General features: G+C 40.0%; 1 protein-coding gene across 4 annotated transcripts in view; it reads left to right on the plus strand.

Annotated features, from left to right (window-relative positions):
• Positions 1-18088, plus strand: part of TCOF1 (treacle ribosome biogenesis factor 1) — a 47649-nt gene extending 29561 nt beyond the window's left edge. For 2 of the 4 annotated variants that reach the window (XM_032209490.1, XM_032209491.1), the window contains exons 15-19: positions 3157-3310; positions 7700-8149; positions 13641-13711; positions 15221-15254; positions 17557-18088. In XM_032209490.1, coding sequence (XP_032065381.1) covers positions 3157-3310; positions 7700-8149; positions 13641-13711; positions 15221-15250 — 705 coding nt within the window. In that variant the 3' untranslated portion in view covers positions 15251-15254; positions 17557-18088. Of the gene's footprint in view, positions 1-3156; positions 3311-7697; positions 8150-13640; positions 13712-15220; positions 15255-17556 lie in introns of those variants that run through there. The other 2 variants (XM_032209492.1, XM_032209493.1) reach the window with 2 other exon arrangements.
• Positions 18089-18799: the final 711 nt, after the last annotated feature.

The following is an 18799-nucleotide window of genomic DNA, read 5'->3' on the forward strand; positions in this document are numbered from 1 at the left end:
ATGGAGGGAGAAGCACATTGAGACTTTATTCTGTTACTATAGAGTCTACCTGGTAAAGCTGACAAAAATAGAAATTGAAACAGAGCTAATTAAGGACAATAGAATAGAGTTTAAGAAAGGTCTTAGAATGGTAAGATGAAAGATAAAGAAACGTAAATAAAAAAAGTGATGGGTGGTCTTTTACGGTAAAATCATCTTTCCCTTGGGAGTCATCAAGTGTCCCTTGTCTGCACAATCCATGAACCTATAATATGAACAAAGGATTATACAATCAGATGAACCTCCATAGTTACCATATTGCTTTCATGCTTTCTGAACTTGTACTAATCAGGGTGGATTGATGTAATGAAAATGAAAAATACAGAGCATTAAATAGGTACAGGAGGAGCTGTACTATGCATGCAGCAGCAGCAGCAGCTTTCTGTTGCAATTTAAGCCATGCCTTAGCTATAAAAGTTGTCTTTATGAGCAATGTGTGGTACCAACTGTAGATCTGTGGAACATTAGACTTGCATGCAACCATGGGACTGTAGTAATCGCCAGCAACCTCCTGTATGCATATTTAAGAAGGAATGAACAGAGAAGCAAATTTATCCTGCAGGTTATAAATCCATACAACATATAAATACTTCCCCTCCTTTTCTAGAAAATTGAAGCATTTAACAGTCCCCACTCTGTTTGCCTTTTTTCAACAACTGTGCTGACAGCCTACACATTTTTTCATGGCTTAGCCTACATGTTATACAAGCTCGTTAGAGGAAGAAAGCAAACGTTTTGAAGGAATTTAGATTTGCATAGCCACATGTGTGCAGCTTGAGCCTTGCATTGTGTGTCTTTCCTGCCCCCCAAGAACTTAAGTTTGACAGCCCTCTCCCTTCAATTTGTAGCCAGAATGTCACCCCTTAAACACATGTATTCAAGTAACCTATTGGGGGAGGCACACTTAGAAATGATACAGGGGAACTTGATTCCCATGGGAATGAAAACTGACTAAATTTAGGCTTCCTCCTCTCTATTGCAATTACCCTGCCCACCAGGACAGGAAGGCAGGGCATGTTACAGGTTCCATCAATTAGGGTTCGTCATCTGATGAAACCACAAAAAAAGGGCCTTCTCAAGTCTTTGGCTTGGTGCCTTGCTGGCATCCTGCCATCAAAGTCTAGGAAGGAGGAACATGGGAAGGAACAAATGGGAAATCAACCTGTTTGTGTACGTGATGAAAAATTGGGAGGGTGGGGGAATGACAGCTTGATTAAAAAAGCAAGAGAGCTTGGAATCAGTTTATGCCACCACACAAGGTGATCCAAAGGATGTGAATTACCCTAAACATCTCAGCATCCCAGGAGTCCCCAACCCCCAGTTGGGCCCCACTACTGGGCCGTCACTTATTCAAAACTAGGTCATGTGAGGCAGCAGGCCAGTTCCCCTCCCTCCCAACCAAACTGCCACACCTCAAAGGTTGGGCCCACTGACCTAGGCAGACTCTTATTGGCAGAGTACAGACTGGTCATGGGGGAAGGCTGGAATGGGGGAAAACTTTCTATATCTTTTGAGCACAGGAAATTTAGTTCTGGCCTGACTTTACTGCAACCAACATCTTTTAGTAACCAATGGAGTTGAGGGTCTTTCTTTCCTAAGAGATCAGACTGGGGCAGGTCTGACAGGTGATGCCTTCCTGTGGGAACAATATTAACCCCCATCCTGCTGCTTTTCCAAAAGGCCCTAAAAGTGGCGATATCAGTGGAACCAGGGCTACGAATGGAAATGGAGCTGATCGAGTAGCTAACCTAATTGTGTTGTTGCTACAATGGGGGATGGGGTAGGATTTTTAAATGGTTTTATTATATGATCGATTTTTTTACATTTTTAAATATAAGCCTCCAAGACTCAGCTATGTATGAGTTGAGCAGCTAGATAAATTTGTTTAATAAATAATATATCTAAAACAGCCTTCCTCATCCAGATCTTTCCTACAGTATCAAAAGTAGAGCTCTTTCCAAAATGTCCAGTCAGAATAATGGACATCAGATTTGGAAGGCTATAATAAAAGCTCTGGTAGATCGTTGTTTCATGCCATTTCTCTAATGTGTCAGCACAGCTATAAAGTGAAAAGTATTGAACTAAACAGATACTGATAAATTTTGCTAATTGAAGAGATTGGAACCATGAAGGCAACCTATGGTGTTAGGTAAGCTCCCCGTTGGAAGAACAAGTACATTCAGTGAAGCGTTGTGAGAGTTGTGTTGGAGAACACACAAACCAGCATACAGACACATTGCAGTTTAAATAGGCTTTTACTTTCGTGGAAATAGAGGTATCAGAGTCCATCAAACAGTCCAAGTCATACATGGATAAGACAGTCAATGTCTTTCAGTTAAGGGATAATCCAAATAACATAGTCCATAATCATACAAACAGTCCAGTACTCTGCAAGCTCATGGCACTTTCTAACAGCCAGCTTCCAAAACACTCAGATCAGATCAGCCCAACATCTAACACAACAGAGAACTAACAGTCATTCTGGCTCCCTCTTATGGCCGATTGAGGAAAACAGCAACATTGTTACATGATTTATATATTGCCAACCCAATTGTTAGATTATATTCCTAACATATGGCATGCGTGCCACAGATGGCATGCGGAGCCATTTGTTAGGGCACGTGAGGCATTGCCTTGTCAGCTCCAGCGAGCATGTGCGCGCTGCCAGCTAACTTTGGCCTTCTTTTAAAGCTGTTTTTTGGCCTCCGGATACTTCCCTGACGCCTCCAGAGTGCAAAAAACAACCCAACGCCCAAACCAGAAGTTAGGGAACGGTCTTCCAGTTTGCACGTCGGGCTGTTTTTCATGCTTTAGGGAACCCTCGTGAAGCCTCCAGGGGCGCAGGGGAGGCTGTTTTTGCCCTCCCTGGGCTCCTAGAAAGCCTCTGGAGCCTGGGGAAGGTGAAAAATGGGTCCATCGCACACCAGAAGCCCGGGCAGGGGGGTCGGATGCATAGCATTATGAGTGTGGGCACGACCCCCCTGCACTCCCCTCTCTTTTGGCACGCAATGTGGAAAAGGTGAGCCATCACTGGATTGGGATATATCACTCTGGTAACTGCCCTTGCTATTAATCACATGTTCATAAATTATTTCTCTCTCTTCTCTTCACTCCTAGTCTCTCTTAACAGCAAGCCCTCTGGTCTCCAAACAGGGTTCTGTCAGTGCTCAAGCAAAGTCATCTGGGATGCCAGCTCCTGCTGACAGAGCATCATCAACTGACAGCTCTTCAAGTGATAGCGACGATGGGGAAACTCTCACACCAAAAAAAGGTGGGCTTTGAAGGAACTGTTGGTACAGAAGTCTAAAAGGAAAGCACTTTTTAGGGAGTCTGACAATTCGCCACAACCAACTCGCTGCAGGACTAATATTAAAGAAATAGAATGGAATTATTCTAGGATGGAATTATTAAAGGAAAGGATGCAAAAGGAGGGACAGAATGAAATGTGAACGGCAAAAATGGGGAAAAAATTAAATAATTAAATAGAATTGTTAAATTGTCCTACAGCGAGTTGGCCGCAGCAAGTTGACTGTGGCAAGTTGTCCCATTTCCCTTTTTAGGAATTCAGGAACTTATCTTTATAGTCCCCACCCTCGAACACATTCATTTTCCAGAGGCAACTGGACTCTTAAATCTCCCCTTTTTTCCAAAGCCAAGTTTATACACTTATTTCAACTGGGTGAATATTTTCTGGATCCAGAAAGGATCTTGCTACATTTGTTTTTCACGAAATCTCACTACGTTTTGAAGGATTCTCTGCGATTTGTCCTATGCAGAGACATTTAATGGTTGGGTTACAGTTGAAAATGTGTGGTCTTATTGTGGGCTTAATTATTCTTTCTAAATGAAGATAAATTTTCTCTAATTGGCCAGCTTGGCTTATTATTATTATTATTATTATTATTATTATTATTATTATTATTATTATTATTATTATTATTATTATTATACAATTGTATCACAGCGGCCAGTTGTTTCACCGGATTTGGCATTGGTTACTAGTCGGGCCCCACCCAGGGGCCTAGGACGTCGTAACGTATTTTCTTAATATGCGTGCAGATCCAAGCAGTGCGGCTTTTTGCATTTGACTGATGGTGATTTTGTCAATTTTTAACTGTTTTAAATGTAATTCCAGTGCTTTTGGAATAGCACCCAGTGTGCCAATTACCACTGGAATTACCACTGCTGGTTTGTGCCATAGTCGTTGAATTTCGATTTTTAAGTCCTGGTATCTTGCGATTTTTTCATGTTCCTTCTCGGCGACCCTGCTATCACCTGGTATTGCGATGTCTATGATTGTGACCTTATTTTTCTCAACCAGTGTGATGTCTGGTGTATTATGCACCAGTATTTTGTCGGTTTGTATACGGAAATCCCACAAGATCTTGACCATCTGATTTTCGGTGACTTTTTCAGGCTGATGTTCCCACCAGTTTGTTGCTGTTTTAATATTATAATTTTTGCACAAATTCCAATGGATCATTTGTGCTACTGAATTGTGCCGCAATTTATAATCAGTCTGCGCGATTTTTTTACAGCAGCTGAGTATGTGATCAACAGTTTCATCAGCTTCTTTGCAAAGTCTGCATTTGGCATCATCAGAGGATTTTTTGATTTTGGCCTTAATGGCATTTATTTATTTATTATTATTATTATTATTATTATTATTATTATTATTATTATTATTATTGATGTATTATTTTTATTTATTGGTATCCCACCTTTATTATTTTCACAAATAACTCATAGTGGCACAACTATTGAACACTTTCCTCTTCCTATTTTCCCCACAACAACCACCACCCTGTGAGGTGAGTTGGGCTGAAAGAGAGTGGTTTGGCCAAAGTCACCTAGCTGGCTTTCATGGATGGGGAGGCAGGTCTCATGATCCGTGGCACGACAAAAGCGCGCCCGATTAAACCGCGTCGCTGACGTTATCAACAGGGTGACAACAGCGAGCGCGGAGAAAGAAGGGCGCTTTAAATAGCGCTTTGAAAGCAAGCCGATTCAAGTTAAGGTAAGGGTTAGGTTTAGGGTTAGGTTAAGGGTTAGGGTTAGGTTAAAGGTTAGGGTTAGGGTTAGGTTAAGAGTTAGGATTAGGTTTAGCGTTAGGTTAAGGGTTAGGTTTAGGGTTAGGTTAAGGGTTAGGATTAGGTTTAGGGGGGTTAGGTTTAGGTTTAGGGGTTAATTTTAGGTTTAGCGTTTACAACGTGCTTTTTTCTCCGCGCTGTTGTCGCGCTGTGATGACGTCAGCTACGCGGTTTCGTCGAGCGCCCTTTAGTCGAACGCGGTTTTGTGGTGGAACCCTCATGATCTGCTTTCTAGCCTGGTGCCTTCATCACTAGACCAGACTGTTTAGTGGCAGACTGGAGAATGTTTAATTCTTAATGTAATGCAACTTTTTTTTTCATATTGTTAAAGACTAAATTTTAAGCCAAAAATCTGAGGTAAAAGCTCTTTTGTTGTGCAGGAGAAAGTTGCCCTAATAAAATGTATTTTTCTTTTAATTGGACAGATCAGAATAGAAATACATCTAGCTAGGTATAACTGTAAAACAGTTCTGTAAATTAGGAAATGTCTGTTTAAAAAATTAATTAGGCCAAGCCTTTCCCCCAGCTTTTCTTCCAAATGTGTGTCATCTGCAACTTCTGGAATTCCCAAGTGGCCTTAACAAGGGCTTTAGATTGTTTTCCTTGAATAGAGCTTAGAACCTTGCTGGCTGAGGAATTCTGGGAATTGAAGTCTACACATCTTAAAGCTGCCAAGGATGAAAAATATTGTCCTAAAAAAACTTCTTCGGTTGCCCAATACTGTTCTTTATTGCTGAATTTATTTAATACAATATTGCGCTTCGATGGTGTTGTGTGAGGCAATTGTGTTAGAACTATATTCCTTATAGTCCAAATAAATTGGCAAGGTTCCAAGTTGCATAAGATTGAGATCCAAAAGATGTCCCATATCTGCACTAAAATGTCTAATGTGGGCAACCTCCACCCAGTCAATAAACAACTTGGGGGCTTGACCATGGGGTGATGAGGGTGAGTTAGGTGTGTGATGCGGTGGAGTTAAATTTGGGGCCATTGAGGGGTGTTTAGAGTAGTGTTTTACTACTCAAATTACTGTTAACCTGCTAAAAATCTAATGCATCTATTTTGAGCCTCTGATCTTTTTCTTTAATGCCTAGTGCTCAAAATCACCAATTTGCCACCCAGTATTGGTGCAGCCATTTATGGACAGGAAGTTCTGGAAAAACTAATCCAGGGGACCTGCATTCCTCCATGGGGCACAAACTATCAATCCCTGATCTAATTCCATGATGGGTATCCTAAATGATGGTGTAGGATGTAGTCCAAATTCATTTGGTCATCCCTATTTAGAGTCAATAGATGTGTTCTATGTGTGTGTGTATGTAGTGTATATAAATTATATACAGAGAGAGAGAAAGAGAGAGAGAATGGTTGTGTGTGTGTATTTATGTGTATTTATGTACACACAAACACACCAGCCTGAACAAAAAGCTTTAAATGGTTCATCACAACCCTAATATCTAAAATGAGGATTTTGGTTCTGCTGACCATATCATTCATTCATGTCTGGAGAAAAGGAAAAAGCCTATTCTCCAGACAAATGATTAAAATAAAGGCCTGCTGACAACATCACTGAAAGTCTTTGGGTGCTGTGTATTGGATAGCAGTAGATAGTAACCTTAGAAACACACCAAATTCTTTTTCTATTGTGTACTCAAAGAAGGCCTGAAGAGAATAAGATTTTACAGATTAGTCCCAGGAGTGGTGGCAGATAGAATAGTTATCATATTTATATATCAGGTTTCTCTTTCCTTTTCTGCTGGCTTCTTAAATTATTCCCTAGCTTGTAAATAGAGGTGGCTGTGAAAGCTTGACCAAAAAAAAAAACCCTCTCACAATCCAAGTATCTATTTTATGTGAAGAGACAAAGATCAAGGGGCTGTCTAAAAGTGTTGTTGAACTGGGTCCCTTTTTGGTTTTCTGGCAGAACTGGGGAAACATGTTAATGCTGAGTTGAATTCTGTCCTGGTTCTGGGACTGTTCGACTTATCAGCAGTAAAGAGTCTTGTGAAAGCTTAAAAGCTAATCATCAAAAGGCTAACAATTTGAAACATGAAGCACAACATATACTTTTACATGTGATATACTTTGAACATGTGCATAATTACACTACAGAAATCTTCTGTTTAAGATAACCTTGACTTGATTCCCTCTTGGGAAAAAAAGCTAATATCAGAGCCCATACTTCCCAGCCGTTAGCCAGATTGCCTAGTAATTGTAAGACAAACATATCTGAAGAGCGTGGAGTGATAAAATGGCATTTAAAATAATTGTACGACGAGAAGATAGAATCTTGTATCTGAGAATTTCCTGGGGCAAGCACAAACGGGAATATAGCCATGACCGAATAAACTTGTGGGTTGAAGCATGCTCAGTCAGCATCTAGAAAGCAGCAAAGCACAGGGAAGCAAAAAAGCTTTTATAGCTTATGCCAGTTCTTTAAGTAACATTTATTCATATTACATCGTAGGTTTTGATGCTGAGTTGGAATGATTTACCCACAAATTAGCAGGTTTTTTTTATAATGATCTGGTTCTTAATAGTTGCTAAATTGTAAACATTTCTTTCTACAGAGATCACTTCATTGCCTTCTTCTGGAAAGGAAGCAGCAGCTGCTAAGGGAAAGGAGGCAAAGAAACAGGGCCTGAAGAGCACCAGCTCCAAGAAAGCTGCAGCAAAGGCTCAGAGCAATGGCCAAGCCCAAGAGACCTCTGCCGTACAGTTGCCAGAATCACTTGCCCCATTGTTCAAAGCTCCCGTTGGGAACAAAGAAAAGGACACGGAACAAGGAAACCCAGAAGGTGCCCAGGCAAAGTCCAGGACCTCGAAAAATGTAAAGAAAGAGAAGCCATCCAAGAAACGGAAACTGACAGATGGGGATACTGGCCCTTCAAAGGGCAAGAAGCGAAAAATGCAGAGTGCGGAAGAGTTAAAGTTAAAAAAGAAGAAAAAGAAAGCCAAGTCTTCAGACAGCATCAAATCAACAAAGAAAAAAGACAGCAAAGAAAAGAAGTCTGATAAAAGTGAGAACGCCATCCCTATCCCATGGGGGCATATCAAAGCTGGGTGCTAATTAATGTTCCTGGTCCTTCCCCCCCCCCCAATTATTTAATGCATTCTGCTGCCCCCGTGTGGTAAAGAGACATTGTTTACCAATTGTTACCAATTCTTTTGTGTTGGTAAAGGGAGTAATATGTGGGGAAAGGTTTATTCAGTATATGCAACCTTAGCACTCTGATGTCCCCCCTCCTTATATGTGTGTAAAGAAACTATCCTAACATACTTCTTTTCTAAAGAAAAGTGAAATGGGTAGGCAAGAAGGCTTTTCGGAAGATATATTTAGGTCTGTTCTTTAACACTCTTCTGCTTCCTGTTTTTTTTTTTCCCAGCAGCTTCTTCCTTCCTCGTTGTATGGGCTTGTTCTGCTTTAACTACTTCCCCTTTTCTATGATGCTCCCAGTCCTTTTATGAGCCCAATAATCGAATAGAACACAACAGAATAGAATAGGAACTGGAATGGACCTTGGAGGTCTTCTAGTCCAGCCCCTTGCTCAAGCAGGAGAACCTATACCATTTCAGACAAGAGACTATCTAGTCTCTTTAAAAACCTCCAGTGATGGAGCACCTATGATTTCTGAAGCAAGCTGTTCTACTGGTTAATTGTCCTCACTGTTGGGAAGTTTTTCCTTCATTCCAGATTGCTTCTCTCTTTGATTAGTTTCCAACAATTGTTTCTTGTCCTGCCCTCTGGTGCTTTGGAGAATAATTTTACCCCCTCTTCTTTGTAGCAGCCCCCCAAATACTGGACTACTGCTATCATGTCACCTCTAATTCTTTTCTTTAGACTAGACAGACCCAAAACCTGCAGCCATTCTTCATATGGTTTAGTTTCCAGGTCATTGATCATCTTAGTCACTCTTCTCTGAACTTTTTCCAAAGTCTGAACATCTTTTTTCTATATGGTGACCAAAATTGGTTGCAGTATTCCAGGTATGGTCTTACCAGGATTTTATTCAGTGGCACTAATACTTCACATGATGTTGACTCTATGCCTCTGTTTATACAACCCAGTATTATATTATTTTTTTTGGCTACTGCTGCATATTGCTGGCTCGTATTCAGGTGATCATCTGAACTGATTACCAGTTATTTGATCCCACTGTGATCCTTCCTTTTTTTGTTCTTCTGTCCAGGGTTGGTCCAAAACATTTGGATGCACCAACTTAATAGTTTTCCTTAAATTGTGATGTAACTCTTACCTACTTTGTGTTTGCTCTGTAATGTCCCTTATTTTTATCATAGGCGCTTTTGTGTGAGCAGGTGTCTTCAAGTCAATTCAACTAGTTGACCTAGTTCAGGGGTGTCAAACTGAAGGCCCAGAGGCAGGATCCGGCCCACAGGATAGTTAGATCTGGCCCAGATCTAACTACGAGGCTTAGCAATAGCAATAACAATAGCAGTTAGACTTATATACCGCTTCATAGGGCTTTCAGCCCTCTCTAAGTGATTTACAGAGTCAGCATATTGCCCCCACAGTCTGGGTCCTCATTTCACCTACCTCGGAAGGATGGAAGGCTGAGTCAACCTTGAGCCGGTGAGATTTGAACCACTGAACTGCAGATAACAGTCAGCTGAAGTGGCCTGCAGTACTGCACCCTAACCACTGTGCCACCTCGGCTCCTCAAAACAGGGAAGGACCAGCCTGTAGTGCCTCTGCCAGCGAAAACGGAGCTCAGGGAGACCACATGCTTTGTTTTCACTGACAAAGGGCTGCAGGAGGCCATCGCGGTTGAAAAATGAACCTTGATGAGTGACATCAAGCTGGCCACACCTACCCTGGTCATGCCCCTGACAGGTATTTAAAAACAGATATTTAACCTGTTCTGCTACATGATTACTCATGATTTCTTTCTGATTTTCTGGTAAGAACAGATGGAGGAGGCTGAACAGCCTAGGTAGGAGACGTTTTAGGAAATGGCTTCCTTTGCCACATGGCTTTAAAACTGAAATGGAGGCAACTTTCCCAGCTCAGGCATATGCTCACAGTTTTCACAGAGAGAGCCGAAAAGGATGCTTTAGCTTCAAAGTCTGATGAGTGGTCATATTCAGCAGTACCTGTATACATTGTGAATATCGGTACAGATGAGTTGATCTTAAGAAGGCTGCATTTAGAGAGCCGCTGTAAGCACTAGGAGAGGGAGTTGCTGGGGCACTATTAATTTTGCTATTCAAAAAAGCAGCTCCAGCCAATTCAGTCATTCCTGATGAGGCAATTGAGTTGCCTGCCGGATTCTCAAACTTAAATGGTCACAGGCTTCCGCTAGGAAAGGGAGAACAAGAAGGAAAGAGGCTCTTGTATGGAGACTCAGATTTTACTGATCTTGATATAAGTCACCCTCTTTACTGGGGGGGGGGGGGGGGAACCCATTTATTTCCGTACTCTGCTTCACTTGACTAATGTATACAAAATAGGCTGTAATGCTATAAAAAAGTACACGTAAAAAAGTGAGGTGGAAATTTTTTGTCATGTTTAAAAAAAAACCAGATATTATGTTCTGTGTACATATTTGTCCTCTTTTAGATTTCCTGGTTTTTATCCTATTTTTGCCAGGGTCTCCTGTGAATCTGAGTAAACAGGTAGACTATATTAATATCGGTATAAACATATAAAAAGACCAAGTGCAGAAATAGTGTTGACATTTGACATAAATGACAGATTTCATTTACTATACTTCAGAAACAAAATAACCCAACCTACAAATAATTGCTATCTTAGATTCAGTAACTATTTTACTCTTTTTGCAATTGGCAGCATGTCTTTAACGTTGTTGTGTAAGAATTCTGGCCTATTCATCCATGGTATATTGCTCTTTCCATAATCCTACACAACGTGTCCCTGGGTGTTAGATCTGGAGTTTGCCTTGACCATTCCAAAATATTGAATTTGCCCTCCTTCATCCATTTTGTTGTAAACTTCCTTGTAAGTTTGTACCTTTGAGTGCCAAAGTTGTACTAGAAAAATCTAGTGCTAAGACAGTTGTTTTTCTACAAACATCCATATTTTGAGACCATTGCTTTGATTTATGAATTTCAGCTTCAGCTAATGATGGCACATCATCCAGGTCCTGAGACAGAAAAACATTTGCCAACACATGGCATTGTTATCTCCATACTTAATAGCTGAATCAAGATTCTTTGTCCAAACTAACATCGCTGTGTCTTTCAAGAAGACTCCAGTCTAAATCAACAGTCTTTGTTTCCCCTATCAGCGAATTCTCCAGAAAAACTCACTGATAGTAACAGTCAGAATATATCTGTAGAAGTGGGAACCTAATCATGAGTTAATAATGTTATTTTCCTCTCCAGAGTTCCTTGTTTTTACTCCCCTAACACTGTCTCTATAAGCCTATCTTGCTTTTGGAGGCTTTCATCTTTCATTGTCTGTAACAGGATTTATAAAATCTCACCATCAATCAGAGAGGAGAAAGGCACACATTTTATGGCAATCATAGCAACCGGCCTTTGACCACACTGGCAAGGACTTTAGGGAGCTAGGTTCAACATATTCAGAGGATGACAGTTTAGGAAATGGTGAATTAGGATTTTTATTCAGGGTTTCAGAAAATCATACCATCTCTTCTATTTGAAGTCACTCCAGAACGAGTGTATAATACATAATGAACTCAACTACAAATACATTGTTAAATCAGATTATAGATGCTGAAAATATTAAATTTTCAGAGGAATGCCATCTTATTTCCATAAATGGAGCAATCTTGTCTCCTAGGAAGAAAAGCCAGGGAGCTGCAAATGATCAGCTGTCTTGTTTATGTGTCCAGATAGTGAAGCAGATTTGGTTTCACTCTGGATACGCTTTAGAATGGTGTTACGCTTGAGTTTTAACGATTCTCTTAACCAAGTTCAAAGTTGAACAACTATGATGGTGTAGATTATTATTATTGGGATTTGCTGTGTGGTGCCATGTATGTGAAGCTTGAACATTAACATGGTACAAGCCAACCTTAAGAGTTATCTTTGTGCCCAAGAAAGACTTGGGAATTATCCTCCTAGGAATTCATAGAAAATAACAGCACACGGCTGCAGATACATTTACAAGTGTGTCCATCTGTTCAGGAAAAAAAGAGGAGGTGTGTTGGATGGTGGCGGTAATAGCATTGTAGTAACAAAAGGGAATGAGAAGGAGCATTAACACCAATTAGCCTCCTAGTAAATGGCTATTTTATAACCCCAATCCCCCAGAGCAGCTGTTCTTGTGACATTATCCCAGATATACTGTTAACATTCCAAATATGCCTGAATTGAAAGTTTGCAGTGTGAAATGAAACGGGGTGACAAGCATAAAAATAAACTGCCCAGTGCTTGCCCCTGCCAACTAACAACCACAATGGAGCCCAAAATTTATGTTGTTCAGTGCGAAATTTGTTGAGTGAGAGTTTTGCCTCATTTTACGACATTTCTTGCCACAGTTGTTAAGTGAATCACTGCAGTTGTTAAATTAGTAACATGGTTGTTAAGTGAACCTGGCTTCCCTGTTGGCTTTGCTTGTCAGAGGGTTGCAAAAGGTGATCACATGACCCCGGGACACTGCAACTGGCATAAATATGAGTCAATTGCAAGCATCTGAAATTTGATCGTGTGACTGGGGATGCTGCAGTGGTCGTAAGTGTGAAAAATGATAAATCACTCTTTTCAGTGCCGTTGTAACTTCGAACAATCATTAAGCAAACTGTTGTAAGTTGAGGACTACCTGCATTAAAATTTCTTGTGGGCTGACTTCAATTGCTTAATCCTGTCTAATTTTTCTGCCTTCACCGGACTTCCTTATTCTATCACCTCTTTTGCTATCCTAGTTAGTGAGAAAATAAATACCTGAGACCTCATGCCTGGATTAGATTAGCAACAACACAGTGAAACCTCGTTTTAATGGTCCATTTGAGGAGAGGGTTTTGAAGTACATTACTGAGGCAGTTTATAGGCAAATGGTATAAATTGCGCTCTAATGATTAAATGAAGAAAAATTAATTTAACCGTGTCATCTGGAATATTCACTTGCAATGCATTTATCCCTTATTGAGGTAGAAGAAGGATCTGTGGATGGTAAATTGATCCATTGCCCTTGGAATCTGCTAAATCCAGATTTGTTCAAATCACGGTATCTTTGCATATAATTTTAGCAAAAAAACCCATCCAATTGCAATAAATAGGAGATTCTGGTGCAAATATGGGTGTTTGTAGAAAAACAACTGTCTTAGCACTAGATTTTTCTAGTACAACTTTGGCACTCATTCACAATATGCAGGTCCTTGACATGTTGTAGTAATCATTTCCTTAAATGGCATTGGAATCCAAGAAATAAAGTATCTTGGGGAATTTGGGACAACTGGCACTTAAAATCATTCAAAGTTGGGAATGTGCTTTTATGTGACCCCAAAACATTTTTTTTTTAAAGATGCAATCTGTATTGTTTACCCTGTACTGTTAAATGTCTTACAGAGAAAAAGAAGAGCAAAAATGTGGAGAGACTTGATGCAGATGGGTCACAGAAGAAAAAGAAGAAAAAGAAGGTAGGAAATAATATTCTTGTTTTCAATTTTCTATGAAGATTCTCAGTTATCCAGGTCATGGTTGTCCCAAAGGTGCTTTTTCTTGAGACAACTAGACTTGCTGGTTTTTCTTTGAACACATTTCCACTTCTCATCCAAGAAGCTTCTTCAACTCTGACTGGATGGTGGAGAATGGAAGGATTTATATTCCTTGCAGACAGCTGGTCATTTGCATTCTTTTAGAGAGTCATTGAGGCCACTTGGTGGTTTATCTATGTTGCACCTGAGTGGTGCAAATTGGTATAGAGCAGGGGTTTCAAACTCTCAGCTATGGGCTGGATGAATCATGCGCTGGCCACACCCACCCCTATTTTAGTGAAGTGGGAAAGTCGCCATATGTCACATGACGACACGAGTTTTGACACCTGGTATAGAACCTTCTTGGAACTGTTGAAAGGATTGTGTTGTAAACTGGAGCAGATGGTGTCGTGTCCCTCCCCTTCTGTTGAGGGAGCGCTGTTCAATTTTGACACAGATGGCCTCTTTGACCCCTCTTTCAAACCAGTGGTCCTCTCTGTCCGAAATGTGGACTTTGCTGTCTACAAAAGAGTAACCTTTGTCTTTTAAATGAAGATGGACTGCTGAATCGTGTCCTGGTTGCTTTGTTCTCCTACGTTGTGCCATGCGTTTATGAAGTGGTTGTTTTGTTTCCCCAATGTAGAGATCTGTTCACTGAGAAAAGTTTTCAAAGAAAAAACAGAAAACCCAGTTGTCTCTTGAAAAAGCACCTTTGAGATTTTTTTTAAACTGTTTTGTATGATATATGTATCTGGTACAAATTAAACTTTTCTTATCAACCAGTACAACAAGGGATGCTAAGTGGCTAAGACACTGAGCTTGTCGATCAGAAAGGTTGGCAGAATCCCTAGCGCCGCGTAACAGAGTGAGCTCCCATTTCTTGTCCCAGCCTCTGCCAACCTATAAATTCGAAAGCATGTAAAAATGCAAATAGAAAAATAGGAACCACCTTTGGTGGGAAGGTAACAGCACTGAAAAACATCTCTCATTTCGAAATTCAGACAATGCCATAAATAACTCTTAATATAAACTAAAAGGCTTGCTTCCTCTAGTGTTAAGTATTGGAAGGGATTAAACCCAACCAAAAAGGAAGTGACAGATTTTATTGTTTTTATTATTTTAGAGGCCAAGGATTCTTCAGTATGAAATGTTCCATCTGTTCTTTTGCACGCATGTTGAATAGGGCAGATTACGCTTGTTTAGTTTGCTTTGCTTAGCTTTTACCTCTCCTCCGGAACATATTTACTCAAAAGATAGTCTTTATCTTTCCCCAGAAATGTATCTTTTTTCAACACAAATGAAAACCAAACTGAGCTTTTTTCCATTAAAAAATTGAGAAGTCTCTATGTGTATTTCTCCCCAACATAGTCTGTATTTCTTAGCACATGATGATCTCTCTGTGTTATGTGTGAAAAGAACAAATTGAAATCATTTGCTTTGTGATTCTTGTAGAAAACGGATAGCCTTCCAGAAGAGGCATGAACATGTAAGTATGCTGAGCCATCCCTGCAAATTATATGTTAAATGAGCACTTCTTAATCTATTGCCATCATCCTTGATCCTTTCCTGTGCTCAGATGGAACAAGAGGAGATGTAGGTATGTCAGGAGGGTATCAGACATAGAAAGGCAATAAGGTGACTCTGAGTTCAAAGTGGGTGAATGGGAAAGAACCTTTTTTTCCCTTCTAGAATTTAACAGTGATTTTCAGTTGTCTGCCGGCAGTGCTTAGAAGAGAACAAATAGAAATAAAACTCTTGCAGAGTAATTTTTCAAGTTGTAATAAAGTCAGCAGAATAATGGAAGTCTTCTAGTTCAACTCCCTGCTCAAGCAAGAAACCCTATATCTGTAACCCTATAGACAAATGGTTGTCCAATTTCTTTTTAAAAATCTCCAGTGCTGGAACACCCACAACTTCTGGAGACAAATCGTTCCACTGATTAATTGTTCAAACTGTCAGGAAATTTCTCTTCAGTTCTAGTTTGCTTCTCTCCTTGCTTAGTTTCAATTCATTATTTCTTGTCCTGCCTTCAGGTGCCTTGAAGAATAGGTTGACCCACTGGGCTTTTTGGTGGCAGCTCTTTAGATATTGGAACACCGATCATATCACTATTAGTCCTTGTGAAATGTGGGAATGCATTTAATGTATGGTGGAAGGGCTATGGATGCAGTGAAAGGGGCAAAGAAAAAGTAAGATGAGGTCACGATTTGGATTTTTTAATAGTCTGTTTTAGGACGTACACAAATGTTTTCTGTTTTTTTCCCCCACCTGTAAATATCAAGGAACTGCATAACTAAAATTTGTGGACACAATCAAGGGGGGTTCTGAGAGAGAAACAAAGGGATTGGGGTCCATCTCCTGGAGATATATTCAAAATTAAGCAAGATGGGCTTGGTTAATATTTTGATGAGAAATCGTAGAAATCCATTGGCATTTACAATAATAGAGTATCTAAGTAGGTGCCATCAGTGCCAGTGAATGTGGAGTTTGCTCCCTATTAATATACAGTACCTTACTCTCCCAGTTTTAGTGGAGGGTGTGGTTTTCTCCTTGATAGTTCCTTGATTAAGGATTTTGTTTCCTGCTTGATTGTTTACCCAGTGTTTAATCCCTGCTTATCTGGATATTGGCTGCTGTGGAGAGGCTGTGTTACATTTTTCTTAGGGGTTTTTATTGTCTCCTTTGAATGGTGTGTAAATAAGGTTTATTTCTGTGTGACTGTTCATGGTTGATTTGTGTGAGTGCCAGGCTTCCAGGAATTCTCCAGCATTTTTCAACTTGACTAGACCTAGGATCCTCACAGTTTCCCAGTTGAAACTATGGTCGAGTCTGTCTATGTTTTGTGATATTAATAAGTTTTCATTGTGTCTTCTGACTGCTAGTTGATGTTCATGGATGTACTCTGCTATTAGTCTGCCTGCCTGCCTACCTGCCTGCCCTACATAATGTGACTATTGTATTTAAGATGTTTTGGAGGGCTTTAGCTGGTTTGTGTTGGCCAAACTGGGCAACAAAAGAAGGCAGTGTCTAACTTTCTTTTTCATTCCCCAAAGATTGTATCAGGTATATGAAACCACCTTGATTGAAAGGAGAAGCAGCAATGGCAAATTGTGATGTTGTCAGGAAATCTGCATAACTAATTATATGGAGTTGGGCTGGGGCTGATCTCAGTTTTACCTTGTCTTTATTAGTTATGTTTACTAATGTATGGTTGTAATGTAGTAGAGTTGTAATTAATTTAATCAATGTCTTAGCATTGTAGACATCCTGTTTACATTAGATATTTATAAATTAGATCTCTTCCTAGTCAGCTGACCTCCAGATATTTTTGACTTCTAATGCCCCATTAATGCCCAACTTTGATTCCATACATGAAGGGCATTGAGCTGTTGTAGGTTGTGTTACAGAAATTCTCTGTACTCTGATCACCATAGCTTTGAACTTGAGAACCTACTGATTTCATCAAGTTCTGCTTCTTGTTATTTTTAGGGTTTTTTTAAAAAGGTTTTCCGGTACTTTCCATTTTAGGTAACTTCAATCAGAGATGAAAAAGAGAAATGTTCTTTTCTGGATTTGCTGAATATCCAAATCTGTTTGAAACACTTCTTTTAATTACCTTTTTTTTTTTAGAAGACCTGTCAAACTCTCATTTCAGGGCAAAATGATTGCCAGAATCTAAAGTAGAGCAATTAAGAGTTTTTAAAAGAATTTCAAGAATACTATTTATTTTCTCTCACCTCCCCACCACAGTGCTTTTCCTAATTTTATCTTTTGTCTCCTCTCTGCAGTGGCTTTATCATTCAACCTGAAGAATGGAAGTACATTAATTAGAAAATAATTATTCATTTATATTTTTAAACAACAAAACCAAATGTCAGAGATTGAATTTAATTTATAACTATTTTTACTGATGACTTTTAAAGCTAAGAAACTGTGAGCTTCAAGTAACCGGGATATGGGCTTGATAGAAGAATTCAGCTTGTATCATTAAATGAAATGATCTGGATGTCTGAAGAGGTCGCTCAGAAGAGTCAAAGACAAAAAGTTGGCTTTGTTTACTGAAAATTTTTTACATTGCTGTTTCTCCTTCGTTTCTTCTCTTCCTCGACACTTAAGAGTTATATTTTTAAAGGAACACCCTCATCCCTTCCCTCCTGCTATTTTTTTTAAAATCAACTTTTTATTTTCATTTTCAAGAAGGGGCATCCTTTGTCTCTCTTTATGTCCAGCACGTTCAAAATTGTGTTGTCTCTGGATTGGCTTTCTGTCTCATCCTTCCTCTTTTTATTAATAAAAGATAAAAGGTTTCGACTGGAAAAATTTTGATTTCGATTTTATTCTATGCCGCCCTATTCCCAGAGGGACTCAGGGCGGCTCACAACCAAGTCGGGGGGGGGGGGGTTACAAACGGGGAAAAAAGAAAGACAACGGACAACACAACACCACAATTTTAAAAACAATCAACAGCCACACCATTCGAGGGGGGACAGGAACTCATCAGCCCCAGGCCTGTCGGAACAGCCAGGTTTTTAAGGCTTTGCGGAAAGCCTGGAGGGTGGTGAGGGTCCGAATCTCCACGGGGAGCTCGTTCCAGAGGGCCGGAGCAGCCACAGAGAAGGCCCTCCTCCAGGTGGTAGCCAATCGGCATTGGCCAGTGGATAGAATTCGGAGGAGGCTTAATCTGTGGGATCTAATCGGTCTGTTGGAGGTGATTGGCAGCAGGCGGTCTCTCAAAAGCAGATTTGTGTGTTTAAAAACAAGTGCACAATTTCTCCACCACACCTGCATATTGCTGATAATTTGGCAAAGTTCTGATCTCATATGGATTATGCTCATGCATTCATGTAAGAGTGGAATACAGGAAGTCAAGGGATATCTATTCAAAAGAGCATCTACATTCTGCATAAGAAGCAACTAGATTCTGCAATTTCTATAAAATAAAGTCCTGTGTGTGTGTGTGTGTTTTTGCTACCCAACTCTTCTTTTATTCAATCCTGTCTTGTACTAGAAGCGAGACTTGACAGCATTGTA

This window comes from Thamnophis elegans, chromosome 2, assembly GCF_009769535.1.
Source record: "Thamnophis elegans isolate rThaEle1 chromosome 2, rThaEle1.pri, whole genome shotgun sequence".
Lineage (NCBI taxonomy): Eukaryota > Metazoa > Chordata > Lepidosauria > Squamata > Colubridae > Thamnophis > Thamnophis elegans.